This window comes from Chinchilla lanigera, unplaced genomic scaffold, assembly GCF_000276665.1.
Source record: "Chinchilla lanigera isolate Chin_1 unplaced genomic scaffold, ChiLan1.0 scaffold00022, whole genome shotgun sequence".
In the NCBI taxonomy this organism is placed as follows: domain Eukaryota; kingdom Metazoa; phylum Chordata; class Mammalia; order Rodentia; family Chinchillidae; genus Chinchilla; species Chinchilla lanigera.
The window spans coordinates 7,273,717-7,299,532 of record NW_004955423.1 but is presented as its reverse complement, the minus strand read 5'-3'; the positions used below and the strand labels follow the sequence as shown (position 1 = coordinate 7,299,532).

At 38.5% G+C, this 25,816-nt stretch overlaps 1 protein-coding gene across 1 annotated transcript in view; it reads right to left on the bottom strand.

Annotated features, from left to right (window-relative positions):
* Nucleotides 1-14,090: 14,090 nt before the first annotated feature.
* LOC102019820 (15 kDa selenoprotein) overlaps nt 14,091-25,816 on the bottom strand; it is a 31,463-nt gene continuing 19,737 nt past the window's right edge. The window contains exons 4-5 of the mRNA XM_005385122.2: nt 18,563-18,612; nt 14,091-14,485 (exon numbers count right to left, since the gene is read on the bottom strand). Coding sequence (XP_005385179.2) covers nt 14,354-14,485; nt 18,563-18,612 — 182 coding nt within the window. The 3' untranslated portion in view covers nt 14,091-14,353. The remainder of the gene's footprint in view (nt 14,486-18,562; nt 18,613-25,816) is intronic.

Below are 25,816 nucleotides of genomic sequence, written 5' to 3'. Positions count from 1 at the left end.
GGAGCAGAAATTTTATAACATTTGTTGCTCTTGCCTTCCCAGCAGCTCTCCCCTTGGACCTCATCTTATTCTCCATCCATATGTCCTGACTCAACCCCAGCACCAGGGCTGGTGATATAACCCCGGCCAAGCCACAAAGTGTGATTCCTTCCTCCGCACTAGGAGGCATCAATCCAAGCATGGGCATCTCACCCAAGTTGTCAGGTTAAATTTAAGAGCTTTTTCAGGAGTTACCAGAAGAACACTGTTCTTTTCAGCTGGGACTATTAGCAGAAAGGCATAGAGCATGGAACGAAGCCCGAAAGTAAAGTCATCTTGGAGAAAGATCATAGCCAAGGATGGCAAGAGAATCCTGGTGACATCATCTGTGCCCTGGAGCCAGGGACGGGCAAACTTTCTGGAAAGGAGTGTGGCTTTAAAATGGCCTTTCACAAGGTGTAAAAGAGTAAGTGTGGCCGTGAAAATAAAACTATTTACAAAAGCAGGCAATGGGCGATAGTTTGCTAACTCCTGCCAAAGCCAGACAACATTGGGTCTTTTCACTTAGGTTTTCCATTAAATTCCCTTTTCCACTTAGGCTAGTTTGAGTTAGATTTATATCATTACCTTGCAAAGGATCCTGATATATGCTTCTATGAGATAAAATATGACCTTAATTAATCTAATGGTACAGCAACTGGCCACTCCTGTCATTAAATAAAAACTTTTGGAAGAAAAAAAATGCCTTCTCTGCAATTGCTAGTTGTTTGGGGTCCTCCGTTGCAGCCACAGAACTTGTACTTTAGGTGGCATATATCTCCTTGTCACACAGGAGTGACAAATATCCCATGCATCTGTCCCAGAGCAGGCCATCCAAAAAGAGACCAAAATGAATTACTGCAGACAAAATGATCCCAGTAGCTGTCATTCCTAAAAATTTAAGAACCCTGTGGAAGACTTCTTATTCAGTTCTTGTACAAAGGGGGTGAGGACATGTTATGTGCAGGGGAAGGATGGAATCTTTAGAAAAGACAGGCACCAATATTCCTGCCAAGTGAATTTATCACCCTGCTTAAGAGATGACTTTGCTATGTGGAAGAGCTCATGTTCTTTGGATCAAGGATGTTTGTTCTATCCTTCCTGACCAATGTCTTGGAGTTACTCAGACTTTCCTGGAATTAAACTGATTTATTTGAAAGTTGAACATTACAGTACCAGTCTTTAAAACACAACGGAGTTCCTGCTGGCTGACTCAAGTTGCAAATATTATATCTAAATATCTACTTAGAGCCAGTTTCAGTGTTTGCTGCGCAATTATACATGCCAGGAGCAGCAGAGAACTCCACAGTCAGCAGCATCTTTATGGGAAGATGGAAAGAATATCGCCAATGTGGGATATAATCAAATGCTCAACTGTATAGCACAAGTTTGAAATGCTCTGTTTCAAGGGTGAGACTAAAAATCTCTCTTGGCCAGGTGTAGTGGCACACACCTGTAATCCCAGCACTAGGGAGGCTGAGGTAGGAGGATTGTTGCACGTTCAAGGTAAGCCTGGGCTACAAAGTGAGCTCAAGCCCAGCCTGAACTGCATAGTGAGACCCTGTCTCAAAAATAAATAAATAAATAAATAAATAAATAAACCCTCTTGGAGAGATGAAGAGTGAGGACATTCCAGGTGGACAGAATTATTGGGACAAGACCTGGCCTTGCGAATGAACATTCCTTTCAATCTCACAAGCATTTATGAAGCTCTTTTGTGTCAGACCCTGGACTGACCTAGTGGTATGTACTAACAGGGTATGCAGGCAATGCCAGTTTGAGGGAAAAGAACTTATTTGTGTCAATTGTGAGAGGCTAGTTGGAGAGGAAGGGCGGGTCAGTGAGCTAGAAGATGGAAATGATGTGATTGGTTCAAGGCAAAGTTCGATGGGAATATATGGTATTTTTATCTATGGTGTAAAGAGGGGATTGAGGTAGGACAAAAGGAGAAATAGAGGCCAACGTGAGTGTGAGATGTCTCAGTTACTTTTCTCTCATTGTTGAGACAAAATAGCCAACATGCAAGATTAAAGGAGGAAAGGTTTATTTAGCTGCAGTTTGTAGAGTTCTCAGTTCATAATTGGCTGGCACCAAGGCAGGGTGGCACATGGCAGAGGGGCAACAGTTCATGGCAGCAGAAGGAAGCAAAAACAACAAGAGAGAGAGAGTGAGACAAAGAGCAAAAGAGAGAGAGGGAGAGGGAGCAGGAGAGAAGAAAGGGGGGAGGGGAAGGTGGGGAGGGAGGAGAAGCGGGGGAGAGGGAGGAGGAGGGTGAGAGATAGCTCTTGCTGTTCTATAGATTGTATGCAGGAGACCTTCCCTAGGGTGGGTGTAGCACTTGTATACTTAATCCCAGCATTGGACCATGAATCAATCGCAATTCTAGAAGCCCGCCCCATGTCTGTATGAGGCTTTGGTGGGATATCCAGATACAAACCATAACAGAAGGTGATAGAAAAGGCTGAATTAGGCCTGAATTTCACCCTGTATCGGCTTTTGTCTGATACCCCACCCACATGGATCTTCATATATTTCAAGCTAAGGGTAGTGACTGTGTTTCGAACCCTGCAAGTGAGGACCGGTGATATTTTGTTTGTTTGTAGCACTGGGGATTGAACCTGGGGTCTTTGCACTGAGCTACACACTCAGCCCTTTCTCTGTTTTTAATTTTGAGACAAGGTCTCGCTAAGTTGCCCATGGTGGGCTTCAACTAGCGAAACTCCTGCCTCCCAGAGGGCTGGATCACAGCGTGTTACCAGGCCTGGCATGGGACTAGTGGTTCTTGAACCAAATTGAAATGGCCCTGCTGAGCTGCTGATAACACATCGTGAAGAGTGGTGTCTTGTTAGTCTTTATCCTGAGAGTAATTCCCCTCATGTCTTCACAGCAGCCTCAGCAACATGAAAATTACTCTGAAGTTGCACATCATTTCAAGAAATTGCTCAGGAAAACACTCTCCTGCTATTTTAAAAAAAAAGTCTACTCTGAGTGTGAGAGGAAAAGCACCTTCAGATGTAGGCTTTTTATTCAAGTTCTTCTTTGAGACAGATTTCTTCATACAAAATTGAACTTCAGTGAGAAAGAATGTTGAGAAAATACATAATTGTGGTTGCTAAATCCAGGAAAATAGAGTCTTTCAGGATGGCAAAGACAGAGTAAAGAAAACCAAGATTTCTGGAGGAAGAAACTGAACACTTCCCTTTTGTGAGCTTTGATGTTCCCTTCTGAGTTCTGTAATACAGATGATAGAGGTAGCGGTATACATACATCTGGGTGGGTGTCACAGGTGGGAGAGATACACAAGATGCCGGGAGGAGACACTTCTAAGTTACAGAACCAAAAAAAGGACCCTTTGAAACTTTGAAGCTGAAAATTATGTAATTCATTAAGAGGTGGTTTGCCTGATATTGAGAAACAAATGTATGTGAATCCCCAGAGAAGCCTATTTTACAAATTAAAAGTAAATTATGTTGAATGACTTACCAGAAGTTACAGTAGGGAAGGACTATGTTTTATTATGCAGGGGTTTAGTGATACATACAACACTCCAGAAGTGGGTGCTGACCTAGACAGAAACACCTGGCTCTGAGAACAGTCCTGTCTCTAAACAGCTGTACAGCCCACAGTTCATGAAGTGGGTTTTGGCCATGACAAAACTTTCAGTTGTGCGTTTCTTTATATGAGGACTGTTCCCACCATACCCTATTAATTCTATCTGACCTTCATGTTACCTCCTTGACCCCGCACTTCCTGCCATTTAATAGACAGACGAGGGACAGCAAGGTAGCCTTGCGACACCGGCAATATCATGGGGGGTGCAGTAAGCACAGGAGTACACAGTAAAGAAAGACAGAAAGGAAGGGGGAAATAGTGTTTTGGAAACAAGAGTGTGTTTCCACACAGAGTGAAATTCATACTGAAAATTCAAACGGAGAAGGACAAAAGGATTAGCAATTAAGATTACAGATGGTGAAGAAAAGTATCAGTGGTAGAGTTGGGACAGAATCTTCGAACTAGGTTAAGGAATTGAAGTAGGATTAATAGTTAGTGTAGCTTTTACTATAAAAGCATGATTCTGACTTGAAATCCAACTTTCCCACTGATAATGATCTTTTCCAGTCCATGGCTGATGGAAAGACCTTAACTGAGATCACTGGAGAACATGAAAGAGATGCTAAGTAGAAAACACGTTAATTTCTTGACTCAAAGGATCTTGAGATGTTCTAGAAGCTGTTAATGCATTTTACAAGACTGTTTACTTTCAGTAAATCCAGCTCACTTCTCCATACCAGCTTTGAGCAGAGCAGAGCAGAGTAGAGCACAGGTTACTCCTGGCATAAATTCAGTCTTTTTAGTTCCTATTTTAATTTGAAAATGTATTGTTATGTGAATGTATTCTTTCTTTGAAGAAAAACAGGTTTTGTTTGGAATGTTCTGGAAAAAGTTAAGACTAAATGGTCAAGGTAACACCTTAGCTTTTGAATGGAAAATGGAGTACTATCATCAGATCCACACAGACCATGGAGCCCTTGTGAAATGGCCCAGCTGAAGCCCAAATCAACAAAAATGAGAAAGAAGTTAGAAGCAGTGATAAAGCAGGTGCTAATGCTGGATGTTAGTGCAAGAAGCAAAATGATACTAATAATGTCACTGAAAATTTGATGATTTTCCTAATTAACATTCACAACAATGTGCTGTGTGTACAAAGATACTAACTCTATTTTGCGTAGCAGAATAACAGGATAAAAAATAATTAGATAATTTAGTTAAAGTAGTACAGTAAGTCAGTGAATATACAGAGTTAGACTCTGTGTAGGAAGATCAGTCCATTCCAGATTCATCCTTATTCACTCTTTTCTCAGCAACCATTTCAGTCCTTTAAAAATGCACTGCCTCACCCTGTGTCTGCTGTCCGGAGTCCTGATGAATGACCTTGCCTACCACATGCTGAGAAAGCTGAGGTCCTTCAACATTCTGTGCTGTCCTCCTGCGGTGAAATCTCTGCTCTGGTCCTGTGCACCCTCGCCTCTTTCCCTCCAGGCTCTCTCCCTTTGTCTCTCTGTTCGTCTCCCTCCAATACTTCTGTTTCTTCTTCTTCAGTTGTAGATAGTACTATACTATCTTCAGTATAGTACAACAACTATTGATATATCCTCCCTTCCGTTTATAATGATACTCAAATTTCTCTCAGGCTAAGACACTCTTTTTTTTTGTTGTTCTTTGTTTTTTTTTTTTTTTTTCTGGTACCGGGAATCGAACTCACAAACTTGTGCTTGCCAGGCAGGTGCTGTGCAGCTGAACTAAATCCCCAGCCCCTGACACTCTTCTTTTGATGTTCGAATCCAATCTGGCTCTTTTCCTGTCTTATTTGAATTTCTCCAACTGTTTCTATTTCTCACCTCCCAATTTTTCCTCAACTCAGTTTTCTCTCAAGTCCCCTGAAATTTGGTTCCTGGCAGAATTATGGGCTTATTTGTGCCCTCCTTTTCAGTGGAAGTCCTAATCCCTAGTATTTCAGAATGTCAGTCTAGGGAATGAAGTTAAAGGGGTCACTAGATGGCGACTAATCCATTATGACTATCATCCTTAGAAAAACAGGAGATCAAAACACAAATACACCTTGTACATGCCCAGAAGGGGGGGCCCAGGCGCACAGGGAGCCACAGTCAGGGAGTGCTGTTCTTCGAGCCGGCTCGCTCCCTGCCTCATAGGCACCTAGAAGGAGGGCCCCTGGCGCATGGGGAGCCATGCGGTGGCGAGCGCTGTTGCACGCTGGCCCGCAGGCTGGCCGCTGCTGCTCAGTTGAGAACTACTATGACACAGAGAAACAATGACACAATTGACCCACCATGCATTGGCTGCAGATGCCCACCCACGGACGTGTGTGAATCATTCAAACATGGAGAAACCCCTGGGAATACATGCCATGCAGCGGGTCACTCTTGCTCCTGCCATTGAGAACCAGAAAGGTCCCAAGTCAGCGGGGAGCAGCTGCTGAACAAGGACTAGGAGAACATGAGAATGCAAACTAAGCCCGAGGAGTCAGAGGTCCTGTGGACCGGGGTCATGAGAGCCGCTCGGAAGCTGTAAACCAGGAGGACCTTGCACAATACCTGTGTAGACTCCCTGGAAGCCATTCTTCCCCTGACAGTACAGGTTGTGGTGGAGCTCCGGAGAAGTCTGCAGCAGGATTTCTGCTGCCTGTGCTGACAGTTGGGGAGAGGACACTAACTGGTTGTGGGGTCCCAATGCGATGGGAGGCTGGGGAGAAAACGCTATAAAAAATGGCTTTGGCCCCAGATGGCTCACTTGATTTTTGACAACCCTTAGACTGTAACTACTTGTTAAATCCTTCTTGCGTATCTCTGTCTTCCTGAGAAAACACTTTGAAGATACCACCATGTATCACAGCAGCCATTGATATTTTCCTACTAATCTGTTCATAACTCTGCAATGTTTGTATTGTTCCTATCCTATTTTGTAAATGGATGCATGTCTATTATTATGTTTCCTACAACCATTGAGAAAAGTTAATGATTATTCAATAGGTCACTCATGTATAGCTCTATTTATTTTCTTTAGAAGCCACTTTGAAGATACCAAAGTATAGTACAACAACTATTGATAATCTACCTCTTTTGTTTGTAACTCACTTATTTGTCTATTTGTTTTCCTGAGAAACTATCTTGTAGATAACAATATGTGAAACAATAACCATTGGTAATTTCCTACCACTCTGTCTGTAATTTGGTAAGCCCCCCCTATTATTATGTTATCCTTCTTTTACTCTTTAAAATAAAAAACAAAAAAGAGGATATTATATGAAGACAACAGGGTGAAGAAGGGAGGCCTCAGAAGAAACCAACTATGCCAACATATTTATCTTGCCAGGGATGGGTGGCCTCGGTTTCACGGTCTTCCTGTCTCAGCTTTCCAGAGTACTAGAATTATAGGTGTACAACTACTACACCCAGACATCTAAGACTGTTTGATAATGTGTGTGTGTAGAGAAATCTTACAGAAGTTATGGAGAGGGGCAACAATAAGTCAAGTTCCAGAGGGAAAAATGACAGGGAGTAAGAGAATCCCCAGTTGTTGATACTCTTTTGTCCCCCTCTTGGCTACTCACTGGAAGTACCATGATTCTAGCAACAGTCCTATCACAATGGAAACCTGAAGATGCTATTTGTTTTGTTCTATGTTGAGAGTGATCTATTGAAATTCACTGAGAAAAATCCTTCAGCACTCTCAAATATACCCACTTAAGAACTGAGGTGTTAGATCATATTTTTCCTAGTTTACAAATATCTATGTAATGTCAGACAGGATATAATACCTAGCTACATTGAGAACAGATTACATCCATCACTTCTTCCTGTTCTAACAGACCAATAATTCTGTCGAAAAAGATTACATTAATTTGACAAGAGGTATTTCTTCCAGAGCTAGTTTATTACCCAATAACTTTTTCACTTCTGCTTGAAAATCAAATACAGAACGTATTTTTTGCAGTATTGTTCTGCTTTTCGGAAAATTCTGAAACCAGTGTTGGCTGTTGAATCTACCAGCATCATTGTTTATGTTCAAAAGATGATTTTCTTTTTTTTACATCTGTTAAATCTTTCCTTGTAAACAGTGTTAAGTGACTCACTTAGTCAGCTTTGATGGTATAGCCTGTGTACAGCCAAACATAAACACAATCCCATGTGTTATTGCTAATGAGGAAACACCACCATCTTGGTAAAGGCACTTTGGCTAAGTGGCTCTGAGGAGGAGTCTGCGAAAAGTTCTGTTCAGTATCACAGATGACAGTCTCAAAATGTAGGTTCAACATGGAGCCTGCAATCATCTAGACTTAAGTTGATCTTTTCTTGCAAACCTTTATAAATGAAGGTTAACCATTAATGCACAGAATACTGTGAGGTTAATTGTATTCTCTGGAGAAACAGAATCATCTCAATTCTTTTTTAACTTTTTTTAATTTTTTGTTTGTTTTTCTTCCGGTACCAGGAATTGAACTCAGAACCTTGTGCTTGCCAGTCAGGCGCTTTGCTGCTGTGAACTAAATCCCCAGCCCCGAGAAACAGAATCAATAGAATCTCTTTGCCTAAATAACCTCTAAGGATTTTTTTTTCTATTTTAAGTATCTACGTCACGCAATTGTAAGAGCTGGGAAGTCTGGAATCTGTAGTCCAGTATAGCAGGCTAGAAATTCAGGCAGGAGTTGGTTTTGCACACTTGAGTCCGGTATCTGTAAGGCCAGCAGGCTGGAAACTGACAGGGGTACTATACTGCAGTCTTGGTGCAGAATTCCTTCTACTGTGGGAAACCTCAGTCTTCACTTTTAAAGTCTTCAGCTAGTCAGATGAGCCCTACTTGCACTGCTACTTGAAGGCGACATTTCTTTGGGGTAGGCTCTATAACCCAGCTACTTGGTCAACTACAAGGCTAGCCTTGGCCTCCTGCAGTCCAGGCTGGCTTTGAATTTGCAGTGATCCTCCTGCCTCCCGAATGTTGGGATTACAGGTGTGTACCACCATGCCCAGCTCTAGAATTTCTTAAGCAGTTCTAAAAGCAAGTCTGAAGTAAGAAAAATTCTTGAAGAAAAATATAGCAAAAAAAAAAAAAAAAAATCACCCAGATGCATTGGGCTGTACATGAGTAGATGTGGCAGATTTAAAATATGGCTTTAAAAATTTTTCGATACATGCTACAGTTTCAGTTTTGAATGTCCCCAAGAGCGCATGTCCCCAGCCTGTGTGCTATTGGGAGGTGGGGGAACCTTTAGAAGGTGAGACCCAGTGGAAGTTAGGTCACTGAAGGTCAATGAAGGGAATATTGGGATCCCAGCCTTTTCCTGCCCCTCACCACCACCTTTGTAATGAGGTGAGCAGTTTCCTGTGCCATGTGGTCCCTGCCATGAAATATTTCCTCACCACAGGCCCACAATCAACAGGCCATGTCACCATGGCCTGAAAACATGAGCCAAGATACACCTTTTTTCCTTTTAGATCAATTTGCCCAGTGTTTTGCTATAGTAATAAAAAGTTAATACAACATCACTCTATTAGGTCTAAGTTCCTCCATTTAGGGGGTTTGTGATTTCTTGACAAACAGATGTTAGAATTAGCGCAATTTCTGGGCCCAAGCCTTAACAAACTGGTAGTTTCCACTCTTGGATGCTTACTTCTGAAAACCAGTTGCCATACTGTGAGGAAGCCCAACCTGCCCAGTGGAAAGGAAGTGACACCCAGTGCTTGTTTGCCAGTGGTGTAAGTGATCCACCTTAGAAGTACGTAGATCCTCTAGCCCTAGCTGAGCTGCTGTGGCTGATATTCTTGTAAACCGAGATAAGGTATCCTCATGGAGCCCTGCCCAAATTACAGATTTTGAGTAAAAGAAATAATTGTTTTGAACCATTAAGGTTTGGAGTGGTTAACACCAGAGGAATGGTGTTAGTTATTGTTCATAGGACCAGGTTACGCAGGAAAATGTAAAAATTAAATCAGTTTGGGCTGTAGGTCAGCATCTAGATAGTCAAGGCACAAAGGAAGGAAGAAATAGAAACATGAGTCAAGGCAAAATAAATTTCAAAATCTAGAAAAATAGAGTAATCTAGGTGGGTCACATATGCACTCATGATTTGGAAGATCAGGCAAGAAACAGAACATGTATCAAAAAGTCTGGATACATAAAACCATCCCAAAGAGCCCTTGTTATGTTACAGTGGGGTTAAGGACAGAAAGACTATTATAGATACTGAGTCAAATTACTCCAAGGGTGAAATTTCATGATTTTCTTTTCTTTCAGTACCGGGGATTGAACCTATGGCCTTCACACTGAGCTACATCCCCAGCCCTTTTTATAATTTATTTCAAGACAGGATTTTACTGAGTTAGTCAGCTGCCCAGTCTGGGCTCAAATTTCTAATCTACTTGCCTCAGCCAGAATGCTGGGATTATAGGTGTGCACCACCATGCTTGGGTTCCACAATCTTTCATTAGTGTTCAGCTCAGAAAGAAAAGCACCCGTGGGCATGGTGGTGAATGCGTGTAGTGGGAAGTTCATGTGGAGGATCACTTGAGCTCATGAATTGGTGATCAGCTTGGGCAATGTAGTGAGACCTTGCCACAACAATAAAACAAAGACAGGGAAGAGTGTTCAACGATGGTACAAACTAAGAGGCACTTCCCTTTAGCTCATATAACTAGGGAGTATTCTAATCCTTTGAGTATATATAAATGAACAATCTGGTAATCCGAGCAACTACTTTGAAGATGAGAATACGTAATATAACAACTGTTGTTAATTTCCTATCATCTTGTTTTGAAATTCTGTATTAGTCATTAGCAAGAGCACTAAAATACTTATGTGTGTTTTTGCAGATTGTTCATGATTTTCAGAGTTGATCTTATTGGATTAGTTACTCCTCTGCTTGAAGGTTTTTCCTTTTCTGGTTTTATTCTAAAAGTAACTTAGACTACAACTAACTTCTTCAGATGGTAGGAACTTCACCCTCTTTGCTTATCTTCCCAACTTCATTTCCTGTTATTCTTTCCCAGGCTTACTGGGTTCCAGACCACTAGTTTTCTTTCAGGGGCTGGAAAATGCTGGGCTTTCTTGTAGGTCAAGGGGGTGGCACATACTCTTCCTTGACTGGCACATACTCTTCCTTGACTGGCACATACTCTTCCTTGACTGGCAGGCATTTTAATTCACTATTCCTGGATAGCTTCTGCTCATTTTCTAGGCCTGTTTTAACGTTGTATCTTCAAAGGTCCCTAAACTCACTTGTTTCTTCCCTAGTTTTTTCTCTCGTTTTAATGATAATTGTAATTGTGTATTTATGTTTTTAAAAAGCTGTGAAAGGCTGGCCTCTGACATCATGGTTTTTTCCCCATGACTGAAGGTGGGGAAGAGGAAAAGGAGTAAACTGACAGAAAGCAGAAAAGGCAGGTAAAATGGAAAAAATGAAAAATACCATTTAAAGATTTAAATAGCAGTCTAAAGACCATTTGGTGAAGGGCCAAGTGCTTACTGCAGCTAAATGGGTCTTGATGGTAAGTGTAAAACAATGAACATTCTCTTCAAGACAGGTCAACAAATTCTAGGATGAACAGGCACTGGAGATATAGCCTAAGGGCAGCGTGCTTGCCTAGCTTGTGCAAGGCTTTGGGTTTGATCCCAGCACAGTAAAAATGTTAAATATACTACAAGTTTCAGCAGTTCCACTCCTATGTGTATGTCTAAGACAAATGAAAACATCTGTACATAAAAACTCTGCCAAGGGTTTACAGTTGCATTTTTTGTAACAGCCAAATAATGAGTGGTATACCCATACAAAGGGATATCTTTTTCTTTTAAAGATGATCTCACAGGCTGGCTTTCCATTTTCAATCCTCCTGCCTCAGCCTCCTGAGTGCTGGAATTATAGGTACCACACCTGGCCCCAAAGGGCTATTATCTGATTATAAAAAGATAAAATACATGCAATAATACAAATGATCCTTGAATACATACTAAATGAAAAATGCCCAGCAAAAGGCTATTCATATGGTTTACATGGATGTCCAGAATAACAAACCTATACATACAGAAATCAGACAGTGGTTGCCTAGGGCTGGTGGCATAGGTATGGGGAGTAACATTAATGGGTATAGGAATTCCTTTTTGGAGAGATATTCTAAATTAAACTGTGGTGTTACTTGCACAACTCTGAATAAGCAGTGTGAGAAAAATACAATGAATGTTTACATTTAAAAGGCACATTACCATTAATCCCCCACAAAATACTCCCTCTCACTTTGAGCACTTATCCCATCATTCTTTGCCACTTTCTGAAGCAGTTCTGGAAATCCTCTTTCAGGAGTATCTTTAATTGCATTGTTTTAGCTACTTTATTGTCATGAATTGATTATAAACGTTTACCTGTCATAGTCATTTTGACTTTGGGGAGGAGCCAAATCTGGTGAAACAAGTGCAAGAGGACACACACCATGGTTTTATGGGCTTGCCTTTTGTTGGATGGCAATCAACAGCAGCATTCACTATAGCTTTGATCACACGTCGTAAAGACAATCCAGAGTCCTCTGCCAACACAGTAAGTGATTAAGGTTAGTTTTGTTTTGTGTACTGGGGGTTGAACTGGGGTCTGAGCTATGGCCCCTGCCCTCTTTAAAATAGGGTCTATGTTGCCCAAGCTGGACTTGAACTTGCAATCTTTCTGCTTCATCCTCCCAACAGCTTGGATTACAGGTGTGCACCACCATACTCAGCTTCAAAAGGTATTTTAAGTATTTCCAAGTGAGAAACACTGACCTACTGGTGCTCACATGTGCAAGCTGTACTACTTCCCATATACTGTATTCATTAACATGCTTTTGCATCCTAGCGTCTAAAAACTTTAACTTTCAATGGAATTTAATTAAAAAAATTATTTTGTGCTGCTGGGAATCAAACCCAGGACCACGTTTGCTAGGTGAGTGCTCTACTACTGACCTATAACTCTTTAACTTCTAAAATTTTGTCATGTTTGCCTTCAAAGTTATTTTCTTCCCCTTTAGAATGGATTTCAAGCCTCAAATTCTCTTAAAAGATACATCAGTTCTTGTTCAGTTTCTTACAAGAGGCTTTTGTTAAATTTAGAAATTTTTAGATAAATTAAGTGTTTTAGGTTATTAGTAACATAATTTGGCAGAGGGAGCTAAGCCATAAATATCAAATTACTATTACAGATCCTTGTTTGTGAATTTGAATAAGCTTAGTCAGATACCAGAATCTGGCTACAAAACAGTACTTTTGGGTCAGTATTTATACCCCTTTCTTTGTAATTAGCAGTTCTCTCTTTAAAAAACTGTTCTTTGATTGCAATTGGCAAAAAACACTTGGGGCTGACTGATTAATTTGAACTGCCCAATTAAAACAGCGGGGCTCGGTAGACCCCTTTATTCATCAACTTTACAACTTTAAGCTCTGCAATACTGTGGGGATCTTCAGCCTCTTTGATCTCTCATAATAACTTGAATACAATAGACTTTTTAGTCTTTTCATCCTACCACCCCAAACCCCATGTCAGATTTAACCGGCTCTTTCTGCCCAGAAACCAGGCCAATTAATTTTCTATGTGGATCTCAGATGTTTTGAAGTTTTATCCTTCAATACCACTATTCTTCTGTATGTGGTGGCAATTCCTGTTTTTCCCGCTGTCCACAGTCGGCTTAATCTCCTCGTTTTGAAGTAGCAATAACCACTAGGAATTAGTGGCACATTAAACCAGAGCCTAGCTCCATCGAAACAAGAGCCCACCCCACTGCTACTGATGATCAAAAGCAGACTACAATTTGCTTGCCAGCATTTCTTATTACACAGGTTTATAATTGTTCTCTTGCTAGTTTTAAAAATAGACAATTTTAAGCTGGGAGTGGTTGTACATGCCTGTAATCTCAGCACACTAAAGGTTAAGGCAGGAGGACGATGAGTTCCAGGCCAGCCTGGGGTACAAAACAAGTCCCAGTCTCCCCAGCCAAAAGACTTCAAAACAGTGTGTATAAAAATACCATAATCATTTTGAAACATGAAAATACAAACCACAATAATTTCAATTCGGACAGATTCTTGAAAGTTTTTATTTATATTTTGGCTTTACAGGTATAATTTTTAAACATGACTTTTTGGTAAGAATATAAAATACAAAAATTTGCCAAACATCAGATCTACACAAATTCTTAGAAAGATTTTCTGTGTAGCCCTCATTAATGCAAATTTTTGTTACCATTTCATTCTTACTATAGATTTTCGATATTTCATAATAAAGCTACAAAGTTTTACACAGTACAACTACTATAAACTATACATAATATTTCCATTAAAAAGAAAGTTGGGCAATACAAAAATAGGAGAGGGTCTAAGGAGTAGGCAATCTGTTGAGGCTTGGTATATCTGATTTGCTTTGTAGTTTTCCGTGATTACTTTCGGAAAACAGATTATTCCAGTACTTGAGTAATAATCTCCCTCATTAGCCAACCTAATTTAAAAATCTGTTGTTTATAAGACTGGACCAATGATCAAAAACTATCATTTGCATAATTAACCACAAAACTGTTACAAAGCACTTCTGTTAGTGGTATCAACAAATGCATAACAGAAATTTATTAAAATACGAGTTTTGTTAATTGTGTTAGCTCCTTAGATGTCATGGACTGTACTGCCACTTTAACTTTTAGTTATGTTTAATGCCCCGCTGTAAAATAATGGAAGCAAGCAAGAGTAAATTCTTTTCTAGGTGCTGCAATATTTCATTTGATAACAAAAAGACAGGACAAAATGTAAGCAAGATTTATATGCGTTCCAACTTTTCACTCAGGAATTCTTCTACACTGTCTGTGTTCCATTTCAGGATGCTTAGCTCTTCGGCAATGTTCCCATTATCGTCCAAAAGCTTTAGCACAGGGTCTGAACCACGAACGTACTACAAAAAAGAGGGATATCATCACTTTTTTCTACTTAGAAAGAGCCCTCTCAGTCTCACACAAGATCAAACAGATTATTAAATGTAATAGTAATAACAAAGCATTTAGATGTAACATCACAATCAATAAGTCTTTAAAGATGTTTTTCAGAAAATTAAATATGATTTAATAACAAATGAGAAGGAAAAATATAATTTTACTTTTACAGAGAAAAATATCTATTGGTATCAAGATATTTTATTTGGGATGTAAGTTTATTATTGAATGTAAAAAATATTTATTACATATGATTCTCTCAAACTCAAATGAGTTTAAAGATCTAATGGAGGCAGACCAAAATAATGAGACAGAATAACAGTATAAGAACAATATTTTGAAATAGGTCTGCATAAAAAATATCAAACATTGAATCCCATACTGGATCATTAATTTTCCTTGGCTTAAGAAACCTAATGATTTTGTTGTAATCAGTATAGAATGAAGCCGAATTCCTGAAACTTCAAACCCATTAGCTCTAGCCAATAGAGAGCTCTGAGAAATTCTAACTCTGGATAAATATGAAAACAAACATTATCTATTAAAAGAATAAACCTCTGATTTTAAATTACATAGAACCAGATAACTGAAAATGTGCCAGTGATGAAAACTTCTTCAACTGTTACTACTTCTGTTGTCTTAGGTTCTCTGGAATTGGGAATTCCAGCAATAGAGGTAAGTTCTGCTATAAATTATTAGCACAGATATATTCCCAACCCATTCATGGAGTACAGAAATACAGGCTCTTTGGGCTAGTGAATGAATGAGTGAGTGAATAAATGAATGAAACATCACCACCATATTACTTCCACATTTCTGCTCAGGTTACCATATAAATTGTTTTTAAAATTTTTTTCACTTATTCAAAAACTCACTCTAATCCAAAATATTAACAAGCTAAGTAGAATACAGTTGTAAAAATCTTCCACAAAATACTAGCAAATAGAATCCAACAATGTAGAAAAGAAATTATATACTATGACAATGTGGATTTATTTCAGATATATAAGATTGCTGCAAAATTTGGAAAGTAACTGTTAGTCCATTACTATTAATAGGTTAAATCAGGAAAAAAAATCATATAATCATATTAATAGATGTACAAAAAGCATCTGACAAAAACATTCATCACCCATTCATGATAAACACTCTCAGCAAACTAGGAATAGAGGGGACCTCTTCAATTTAAAGGGGGGGGGAAGCTCAGAAAATTATACATAATGGGGAAAAAACTAGAAATTTTCCCCATAAGAGAGTAAGTCAAGAGCGCCCCTGAGCACTATTTTAACTCAACCGTGCTGGAAGTCCTAGCTAATGTACTAAGTGAAACAGACATCATGTATACTGGTTGGGAAGGAAGAAATAAAACTTTGTTCGCAGATGTCACGATTCTCTAGAAATATCCCAAAACATCAACAAAAAAACTTATGGATTATAGCAAGGATGCAGGATACAAAGTTAACATACAAACATCAATTGCTTTTCTATATATCAGTCATGAACAGCTGAAATTTGAAATTAAAAACGTAACACTATTTACACTAACAACTACTAAATTTTGGATCTTAAATATCTCCAAAGGCCCATATGTTAAATCTTTAGGCTCCAGCATGACGCTACTAGAAGGTAGTAGAACCTTTAAAGAGATGGGGCACAGGAGGAGGTCTTTCAGTCAGTGGGAAGATGGACTCCAATTTTTTCCTATCTTTTTTATTCCTGGTGATGAGGTGAACAGCTTCGTTTTACAATGTATGTGCTCCAGCTGTGATGTGCAGCCACACACCCAAAGCAATGGTGACAACTGTCACAGACAGAAACCTCCAATATTGTGTGCCAAAATAAACCTCTCTCTCTGTATAGTACTGGGGACTGAACCCAGGGCTTTCACTGAGTTATATTCCCTGCGCTTTTTGTTTCTTTTTGAGACAGGCTCTCTTGAAGTTGTCCAGGTTAGCCTTGAACTTCCCCAAAACACACACACACACACACACACACACACACAGGAAAGAAATTCTTAGGACAAAATTATGATACAAAAATCAAGGAAGATCTAAATATAAAGATACTTCATTTCTCATTTAGGAAGACTCAATGTGGCCAGAAGTTTCTCCCAATTTGATCTATAGATTCAACGTAATCCTAATAAAAACTTTGTCAAGTTATTCTGTGTAAAATTGGTTCTAAAGTTTATACACAGAATATCTCAATAGCCAAAACACTGAAGGAAGAGAACAAAGCTGAAGGACTCAGACTACTTCACTTTAAGACTTAAGAAGTTCTAGTGGCATTGGTCAACAATTACATAGATCAACAGAACAAAATAAGAGGCTCTCAAGTAGAACTACACAAATACAATTAATTGGTCCTTGATAAATAAGCAAAGGTAACACAATGGGGAAAAACAGTCTTTTCAACAATGCCAGAACAAATGGAAATCCCCATGCAAAAACCCAAATCTAAACACAGATCTTATGCCTTTTACAAAATTTAATTTAAACTAGATCACAGACCCATCTGTAAAACACAAAACCATAAAACTCCTAGAAATCTGGGTGACTTTGGGTTTCTCAATGAGCTTTTAGATATAACTTTGAAAGCATAATTCATGAAAGAAAAATACTAAGTTAGATTCATTAAAAGGACCTGGGGTGGGGTACTGGAGATTAAACCTAGAACTTCATACATACTAGGTAAGCGCTCTGGGCTATATCCCTCAGCCCTCAAAGGAAGACACTGTACTTTGTCAAACACATGCTTAAGTAAATGAAAGAAGGCTACAGACTGAGAAAATCTTGGCAAAACACACCTCTCATAAAGGACTTAGATTCAAATTATTCAAAGAATTCTTAAACACTGGCAAAAAAACCTCCCCAAAACAAATTTTTAAAAAGTGGAAAAATAAGGAAAGGAGACAGATAGGACACAAAAATTTGAAAGCTTCTGTATATTAAAAGAAACAGTGAACAGAAAGGAGAAAATATTGGCAAATCATATACCCGACAAGGGTAATCCAGAATATATAGAGAACATTACAACTCAACACCCAAACTCCCAAATGCCCCCATTAAAATATAGGCAAAAGATAATGCTCCAGGCCATACAAATGGCCAGCAAGTAAATTAAAACAACATACCATCAGAATGGCTGAAACTTCAAATAGATACAATAACTAATGCTGGAGCTCCACATGTGGAGCAAGAGGAACTCCTACTTATTGCCAGTACAAATGTGATTTGATACATCACTTTGGAAGAGTTTTGTAATTGCTTACTAAGTTAGACAATTTTAATTGTATAATCCAGCAATCATACGCCTGGGTATTTACTAAATGAGTAAAAAAACTTCTGTATACACAGAAGCTCTATGGTTTGCAGTAGCTTTAGTATTTTATAATCATCAAAAATTGCAAGCAAAATAGATGCCCTTCCACAGATGAATAAAAAAATAAAATGGCAGCACAGAATACTGTTCTGCAATAAAAAGAAGTTATTAAAACATGGAAAAAGATCATGGAGAATTTTATATGCATATTGTTAAGTGAAAGAAACCAATCTGAAAAGGCTATATGTTATATGATTACAACTATGTGACATTCTGGAATAACTAGAGACAGGAAAACGATCAGAGCTGCCAGTGGCTGTGAGGGGAGAGAGGGATGAGCCACACTGTGGCATACAGGGGAATTTTAGAGCGGAGAAATTATTCTGGATGATACTATAACAGCAGATACAAGATACAATTCATTTGGCAAAACTCCTAGAATTATACAACACAAAGGGTGATATCCAATGCAAACCATGGAATTTAGCTAATGCATGAAGATTACTTCAACAATGTACCACATCAATGGAAAATACTATAACCTGGGAAATTGAGGGTGAGGATGAGGGCCAAACAGTCAATGGAACCATTCCACTTTCTGTTTTCCTGTAAACCTAAAACTGTTCTAAAAATAAAAAATCAAGTTTATTAATTAAAAAAAAAACCCTCATACTTATTTCAATTCAGAAAGACACAAAGTAACACTGAGAAAATCTTACCTTGATCTGCAGTCCTCTGAATAGTTTGGGCTTATCACTTCTGACGAAAGCTAAAAAGAAAACCGATTTAAACTTTACATTGAAATTTAAGCTAGCTACAAAGATCAGTATTTTTTTTTTTTTGGTTTTTGGTTTTTCTCCAGTACCGGGAACCGAACTCACGACCTTGCGCTTGCCAGGCAGGCGCTTTTGCCGCTGAGCTAAATCCCCAGCCCCCAAAGATCAGTATTAAAGGTGGACATATACTTAACAAATGAAACATTGTGTCTAACATGGAAAAATACAAATAAAGTTAATTTAAACAGATAACTAATAAATGTGAATAAATGGAGAGACACCATATCTTCAACAGAAAGACTAAATATTTTAAGACACTAATTTTTCAAATTAATCAAACCCCAAATTCCTATGGGAGTTTTAGAGTTTAACAAAATGATAATATAGCTCAGTTGTAAAAGATTTTGGAATACTAAAGATTAAAGCAGGAGCAGGGAGAAAGATTTTGCTATGGGTCAGTTATGGGACAAAACACAAACTTTGTTTCTGAAGGGTATTTAGGAAAATTAACCAGAGGTCTTAAAAGGTACATTGCCTTTAAAACTACTAGTCTATTCCTAGGACTTTCTTTATACTGAAGAAAGAATTGATATAAAGAAACTATTGTTTAAGGTCCTGATAAAATATGAAAAACTCTATGTATATTTTTTTCTTCCCCCATCCCACTTGCTCTTGCCTTTTGAGTAGTTTCCTTCCCTTTCACAGTATCTATTGTACCTTTCGGATTTTATTCACTCTTTAGGTTCTTACACTAGGGAGACAATATGATGTTTACACAAGCAAGTCTGATTTATTTTACTTATGAATATGGTCTCTAGTTGCATACATTTACCTATAAAAGCCTGCAGTTTATCCTACAAAATAGCCCAGATAATTATAATACTAATTTCCATTAGTTCATTGAAAGGAATGGTTTGTGCTTATATTGTTTGATCAGTTTTGCATGCCTATATTTTGTAATCTGAGTAGCTACTTTGAAGAAAACAATATGTAATATAAACAACCAGTGTTAATTTTCTATTATCTTGTTTTGAAAGTCTGAATCATTGTTTTTTATTTTTTTTAAATAAAAAATATGGAAAACTGGAAATAAACTAAAGGTGTGAAAGGTTAGTGGTTGGGTAAATTAACATGTACCAGGGGCTGGGGATTTAGCTCAGTGGCACATCGCCTGCCTGGCAAGCACAAGGTCATGAGTTCGATTCCCGGTACCGGAGAAAAACCAAAAACCAAAAAAAACCCCCCCATGCACCAATCATTAAAAATCATGTTGACCTTTTCAGTACTTAGTACAAACACCTCTGATATATAACTACTGTAATGATTTGTAGCAGACTGCTGATCAGTTTAGTTTGTTCCCTATGGTTGTTAAGAAAAGGATGGATATTTATCCATTTTCATTACAAATGAAAAAAAAAACCCTGGAAGCATTAAGTAAAATCTTTTAAGAATGCTATAATTATTTTAATGAAGGCTATACCTGAGGAACAGATTAGTGGAAATTTTAAATGTACGTGTCTAATTGTTCAAATTAAAAAGTTTGTATTTTTCAAAAATAAATGATTCATGTTTCTGTCTTATTTTTTGTCTTTTTGAGACAGGGTTTCACTATGCAGTTCAGGCTGGCCTTGAACTCACTTTGTAGCCCAGGTCGGCCTGGAACTTGTGATTCTCCTGCCTGAGCCTCCTGAGTGCTGGGATTACAGGTTTGTGCACCATGCACAGCTTTTTTTTTTTTTTTTTGAGATAGGTCTCTTTATGTAGTTCAGGGTTGCCTTGGACTCAGTACGTAGCCCAGGCTGGCCTCAAACTTATGATGGTCTACCTGATAGTTTTTAATACCAGCCTGATAGTTTTTTAATACCAGGTTTTTAAATCACTTCCATAAATTTAATCTTAAGATTTTTAAAGCAACACATGCTTTGGAGAACTTATTTTTTAGTCTCAGCATGACATCCATTTATACCTGTCATTTAGTACAACAAAATAAGGACTGTAAACGGTCTTTATTTATTTTTAAGGATTTTTTGTAAGATATTTAGATAACCAATCTAATCTTCCCCTGCAAATTTAGTTTAAAATAAAATTTATTCTGGCTGATGAGAGTATTTTTTCTATTAACTTCATCCTTTAGGACTACATGTTTACTCTGTTAAGTTCTGAATTCCTAAAGGAAGTGATCTTAGGATACCTTCTTGCATTTTAACTGTTTGGCATGCCTATGTAAAACACCATCTAACACACTTTAACTGTGTTAATTGACCTTTCCCCTAACAAATCTCTCTCTGGGAAAAGAACTACTCTTAAATCTTTATATTCAAAACAGTGCTTAGCCCATTTAATAATTTTAATTCATTCAACAGACTTAATATGCTCGGATGAGTGAACCAATTTAAAAGGAATACTAAGATAAGTCATAATGACTATATTCACCAGCTCCTTTTTTCTCTGCTAAGTATAGATCCATAAGCAACATAATTTTGAATGAAGAAAAGTATCTATTAAATACCTTGTAGCCAAATCACATTTTACAAGCAGTAAATGAATTTTTTAACAAATATTTGAGGACTTAAATACACATGGCATTGGACAAGGCTATATGAGAATGTGAAGAAATGGAATTCTTTAATTTCAAGAAACCTACAATAAAGCATGTATTTAGAATATAACAGGCCCTGGGTTCAATCTCCAGCACCAACCGAAAAAAACGTGTTAATTTTTCCTTCTCTTTTTGTTTGCACTGCCAGGGATCAAAACCAGTAGAGCTTCAAGCACAGAAGCTAATTCAAATGCTATTAATTTAACGAAAGATAGTAAGTAGTTTGATCTCAGAAAAAGACTTTATTATGTTGGGATGATAAAGAAGTAGGACTGGAGAACCAAAAGTTTAAAAATTCACTTGCATGCAAAAAAGTGTTCTTCCTTCAACATAACCTAAAGGAGGCAAAAAGATTGTATCTCTTAATATTTCAAACACTTTATTCCTAAAATTTGAATTTGATATAGTCAGCTCCAAATGCTTTGCCTAAGAGAGTGAGCTGAAAAAAGCATGGTAAAAACATATCCTAAGAAACTCAACAGTATCATTGGTAGTCAGCCAGTCAGAAAAAAAAAATTTCCTAAAGTCCACTGACTTTGGTCTCCCCTTTAGTTTTGAATGTAGTAATATATTTAATTTCTCAATGTAACAATATTGTACAGCACAGTTAGGTATGTGGGATAATTCTCATCATGATTTACAAATTATAAACAAAATCATGATAGTGAATTTTTAAACATTTTATAAGACGTTTTACATGTTTTAATAAAATGTTTGGTATTTGAGTATTGTTATTTGGTATAATCTTCTGGCTTAATGATTACTCATTATAATCAAATCTAATGTGCTCTACAGCTGCCTGAGTAGTTAAATATGCAAATAGCAAATGAAGTCCAGGAAAACAAATGATGGGGTTCCGGCATCCTTTCAGGATGTACTTTTGCTTTTTTTCATTTAAAAAATTCTTGGAGAGCAGGCGCCTGGGAAGATGCGCCGGCCCTCGGGCCGGCCCCCAGCTGCACAGGCGACCGGGAAGCAGCAGCAGGCGCCCAGGAAGCGGCGCGTGGTACATGCCGACCCTCAGGCCAGCCACTGCTGTGCAGTCGAGAACTATCATGCCACAGGGAAGTACCGACACAATCGGCCTGCCTTGCGCCCCGCGGAGGCCCGCCCGGGAATGTGCGTGAACCATTCTGACATGGAGAAACCCCTGGGAAAACATGCCACACATCGGGTCACTTTTGGTCCTGACCTCGAGAACCAAGAAAGGTCAGCAGTCAGCGGAGGAGCAGCTGATGAACAAGGACTCGGAGAACACAAGAGCACCGATGCCTGACCACTCAGAGGTCGAGATGAGGGAGGACGCCAGAGCCGTTGGGGAGCTGGAAACCAGGAGGATCTTGCGCAACACCTGGGGAGACCCCCTGGAAGCCATTCTCCCCCTGACTGCACAGGCTGCGGTGAAGGAGAACGTGGAGCTCCAGAGAGGTCTGTACCAAGACTTCATGGATTACGTGGGTGCCCAATATTCAGATTCTGAACAACCGCCTTCATGGAGAAGGGACGTGTCTAGGTTACCTGCCTGGGACACTGCATCTGATGGTGCTGAGACTGACTAGTGGGCCGAGGACTTCACCCACATATTCCTGCCACCTCTGTGTTAACAGTCGGGAAGATGACACTAAGTGGTTGCGGGGTCCCAATGCGCTGGGAGGCTGGAGAGATGACTGGCCTGGGTGCTCCCTTGACGGCTGAGATGGAGGCCCAAAAAAAAAGGGAACACCCCTTGGCTTTCTTCGATCGCTTACAAGAGGCATTGATAAAGCCTACTTCCCTGGATCCCAGTTCAGTACAGGGACAAATTATTTGACGACTACATTCATCTGCTACCGCTGCCAAAAGCCAAGCCACCTCAAGAAGGACTGCCCTAAGAAGCCCCCTGGGCCATGCCCTGACTGTAAAGGTGACCACTAGAGATCAGACTGCCTCTGAAGCGACGGCCCCAGAACTCAGACCCTCCTACCCGCTGGTCCAACAGGAATGAAGGGGCCCTGGGCATACTCTGCCTTCTCCCTCCAGCCAGACCATCATCTCCATGGAGGAGCCCCGGGTAAACATGACTATAGAGGAAAAAGTAAACAGCCCATTGCTGGACACTGGTGCTAGTTAGTCTCTCTTGGTCCTTCTTTTCAATCCTGGCCTTCCTTCCAGCCTTCACACCTCAGTGAAAGGAGTCACTGGTGAGGAGGTAATGTGCTATTTTTCACAACCCTTAGGCTGTAACTACTTGTTAGATCTTTCTTGCATATCTCTGTTTTCCTTAGAAACCACTTTGACGATACCAAGGTATATTACAGCAGCCATTGATAATTTCCTACCAATCTGTCCTGTTTGTATTGTTCCTATGCTATTTCATAAATGGATGTATGTTTATTATTATGTGTTTCCAACAACAACCATTGAGAATAGTCAATAATTATTTAAATGATCACTCATGCATAGCTGTTTTCTCTAGAAACCACTTTGAAGATACCAAAGTATAGTACAACAACCACTGATAATTTCCTACCACTTTTGTCTGTAACTCACTATTATTTGCTATTTGTTTTCCTGAGAAACTATCTTGAAGATACCAATAGGTAAAATAACAACCATTCATAATTTCCTACCACTTTGTCTGTAATTCGGTAAGTCCCCTACTACTGTTATCCTTCTTTTACTGTTTTGTTTTTTCTTTTTTGGTCTTTTTGAGACCGAGTCTCCATACAGTTCAGGCTGCCTTGAGCTCACTTTGTAGCCCAGGCTGGTCTCAAACTCACAACGATCCTCCTGCCTCAGCCTCCTGAGTGCTGGGATTACAGGCGTGCACCACCAAGCCCCAGCTCTTCTTTTACTCTTAAAAAAAGAAAAAAAAAAAAACTTGGAAAAAAAATTTGGAAGAAGCTAGCTGGAATATTTTAACTTTTGGAATACAAGGGAAAACTTTCATCACCACTCATTATTTGGGTTTAGTGGACTCTGTTAATTTTTCCTGGTTTTGAAAGTAAATGCAACCAAAATGGGCCCATACTTTGAACACAAGTAACTATGCATTGGCTGTAATATATTAACTTGGAATAAAGCCACCTAGTAAATACTGATTTCAGATTGCAAACACATTTCTAATAAGTTTTAGCTTACTATTACTGTTTTTTTTTCCTGTACCTAAACTGTTATCTTTGATGAAGTATTTTGATGAAGATAAAATAGCCATCTTAAATTTGTAAGACATGTACTGTTAAGTGTACAAACACCAATCAGAATAATCAAGCCAATGAATTTCTCAGGTCTCAATCATCTTTTTTGGTGCTAGGAATCAAACCATGGCTTTGTGCATGCTAAGCACAAGCTGTATCACTAAGCTACATCCATAACCTATATCTTCATTTTTTCCAGTCATGTTTCTTTATTTTATTTTAATTTTTATTTCCAGTCATGTTTCTATGCAGATACTCTGGTTTGTTTACAGTTTTTGGATGGTTCCAAACTTTACCAAATAAATTTTAAACATCATAAAAGTTAAAAGAAAAACAGATTCACAAGATCTTTTAGTAAAATAGGATGGTCCAATTTCTTGTTGGATGACTACTAAGATTAACAATATCTTATTTCCTTTTTGCCTTCAGTAATATATACTGCTCACTCACTGTTATTGATTTTGAGAAAATTCATTCAAGATGTTATCAAATGAGGTTTCAGTCTGAGCTTTTGTTTAATAAATTTTACTATCATTGTTAATCTAGAGTACTACTGTCCTGAATTAAGGGAAATATTTTATATCTGAGGCTTAATATGGTAGTTTCTGACCATTTTCTTTAAACCATGTTTGGCTAGTGGCTGCCTAATTGGAAAATGAGGTCTAAAATATTTTCTCTTTGAATTCGTCTTCTCTGATATTTTAAATTATTATGAAATATTTTTGTCATTTTTCTTTTGTACCATTAGGGGCAGAAAACAAAATCTGAATTCTCAAATGTGTTCAATGAAAGTTAAAAAAAGAAAAAAACAAAATAACAATACTATACAGTGATGGGTTACATGCCAAACAATGACAAAATTGAAGAACAGTGCAATATCAATAATTCATCTTATTGTATCATCCTGCTTATAAGTTTAGTCTTTTAGTCTTTTATAGCATAACTGTAAATAACAGCTATTTAACAATACCGTAATATATCTTAGATATACAGAGCTCACCAATAAAATGTATACACACTTCAGCAGTTTGTTATACTAATAAATGTCTGGAAGGTAATGGCATGCAACTGTGCTCACTGAAAGCTTAAAGGTCTTTAAAAACAAAATTTACTATAGTATACCAATCTTCAAGAGTACAAAATTATAGGTCATTTGGGTCATCCCCAAAAGACAATGAAGTCACTTAAAAACATCTAGACAACGGCGGCTTAAATAAGGCAAGCTGGGGAGATTGAAGGTAAAATAACAAAGGCAAGACCAACAAAAATGATTGATTTCTCAGTACAAAACAATCAGATAAAGAATGTGAGAAGCCTAAAAACTAATCAAAAGTAAATACCTATGTAAACATAGGCAGATTCCCATTTCTCAAAGGGTGAGTATACCACTGAATTAGATATTCAATAAATAAATGCACTAAT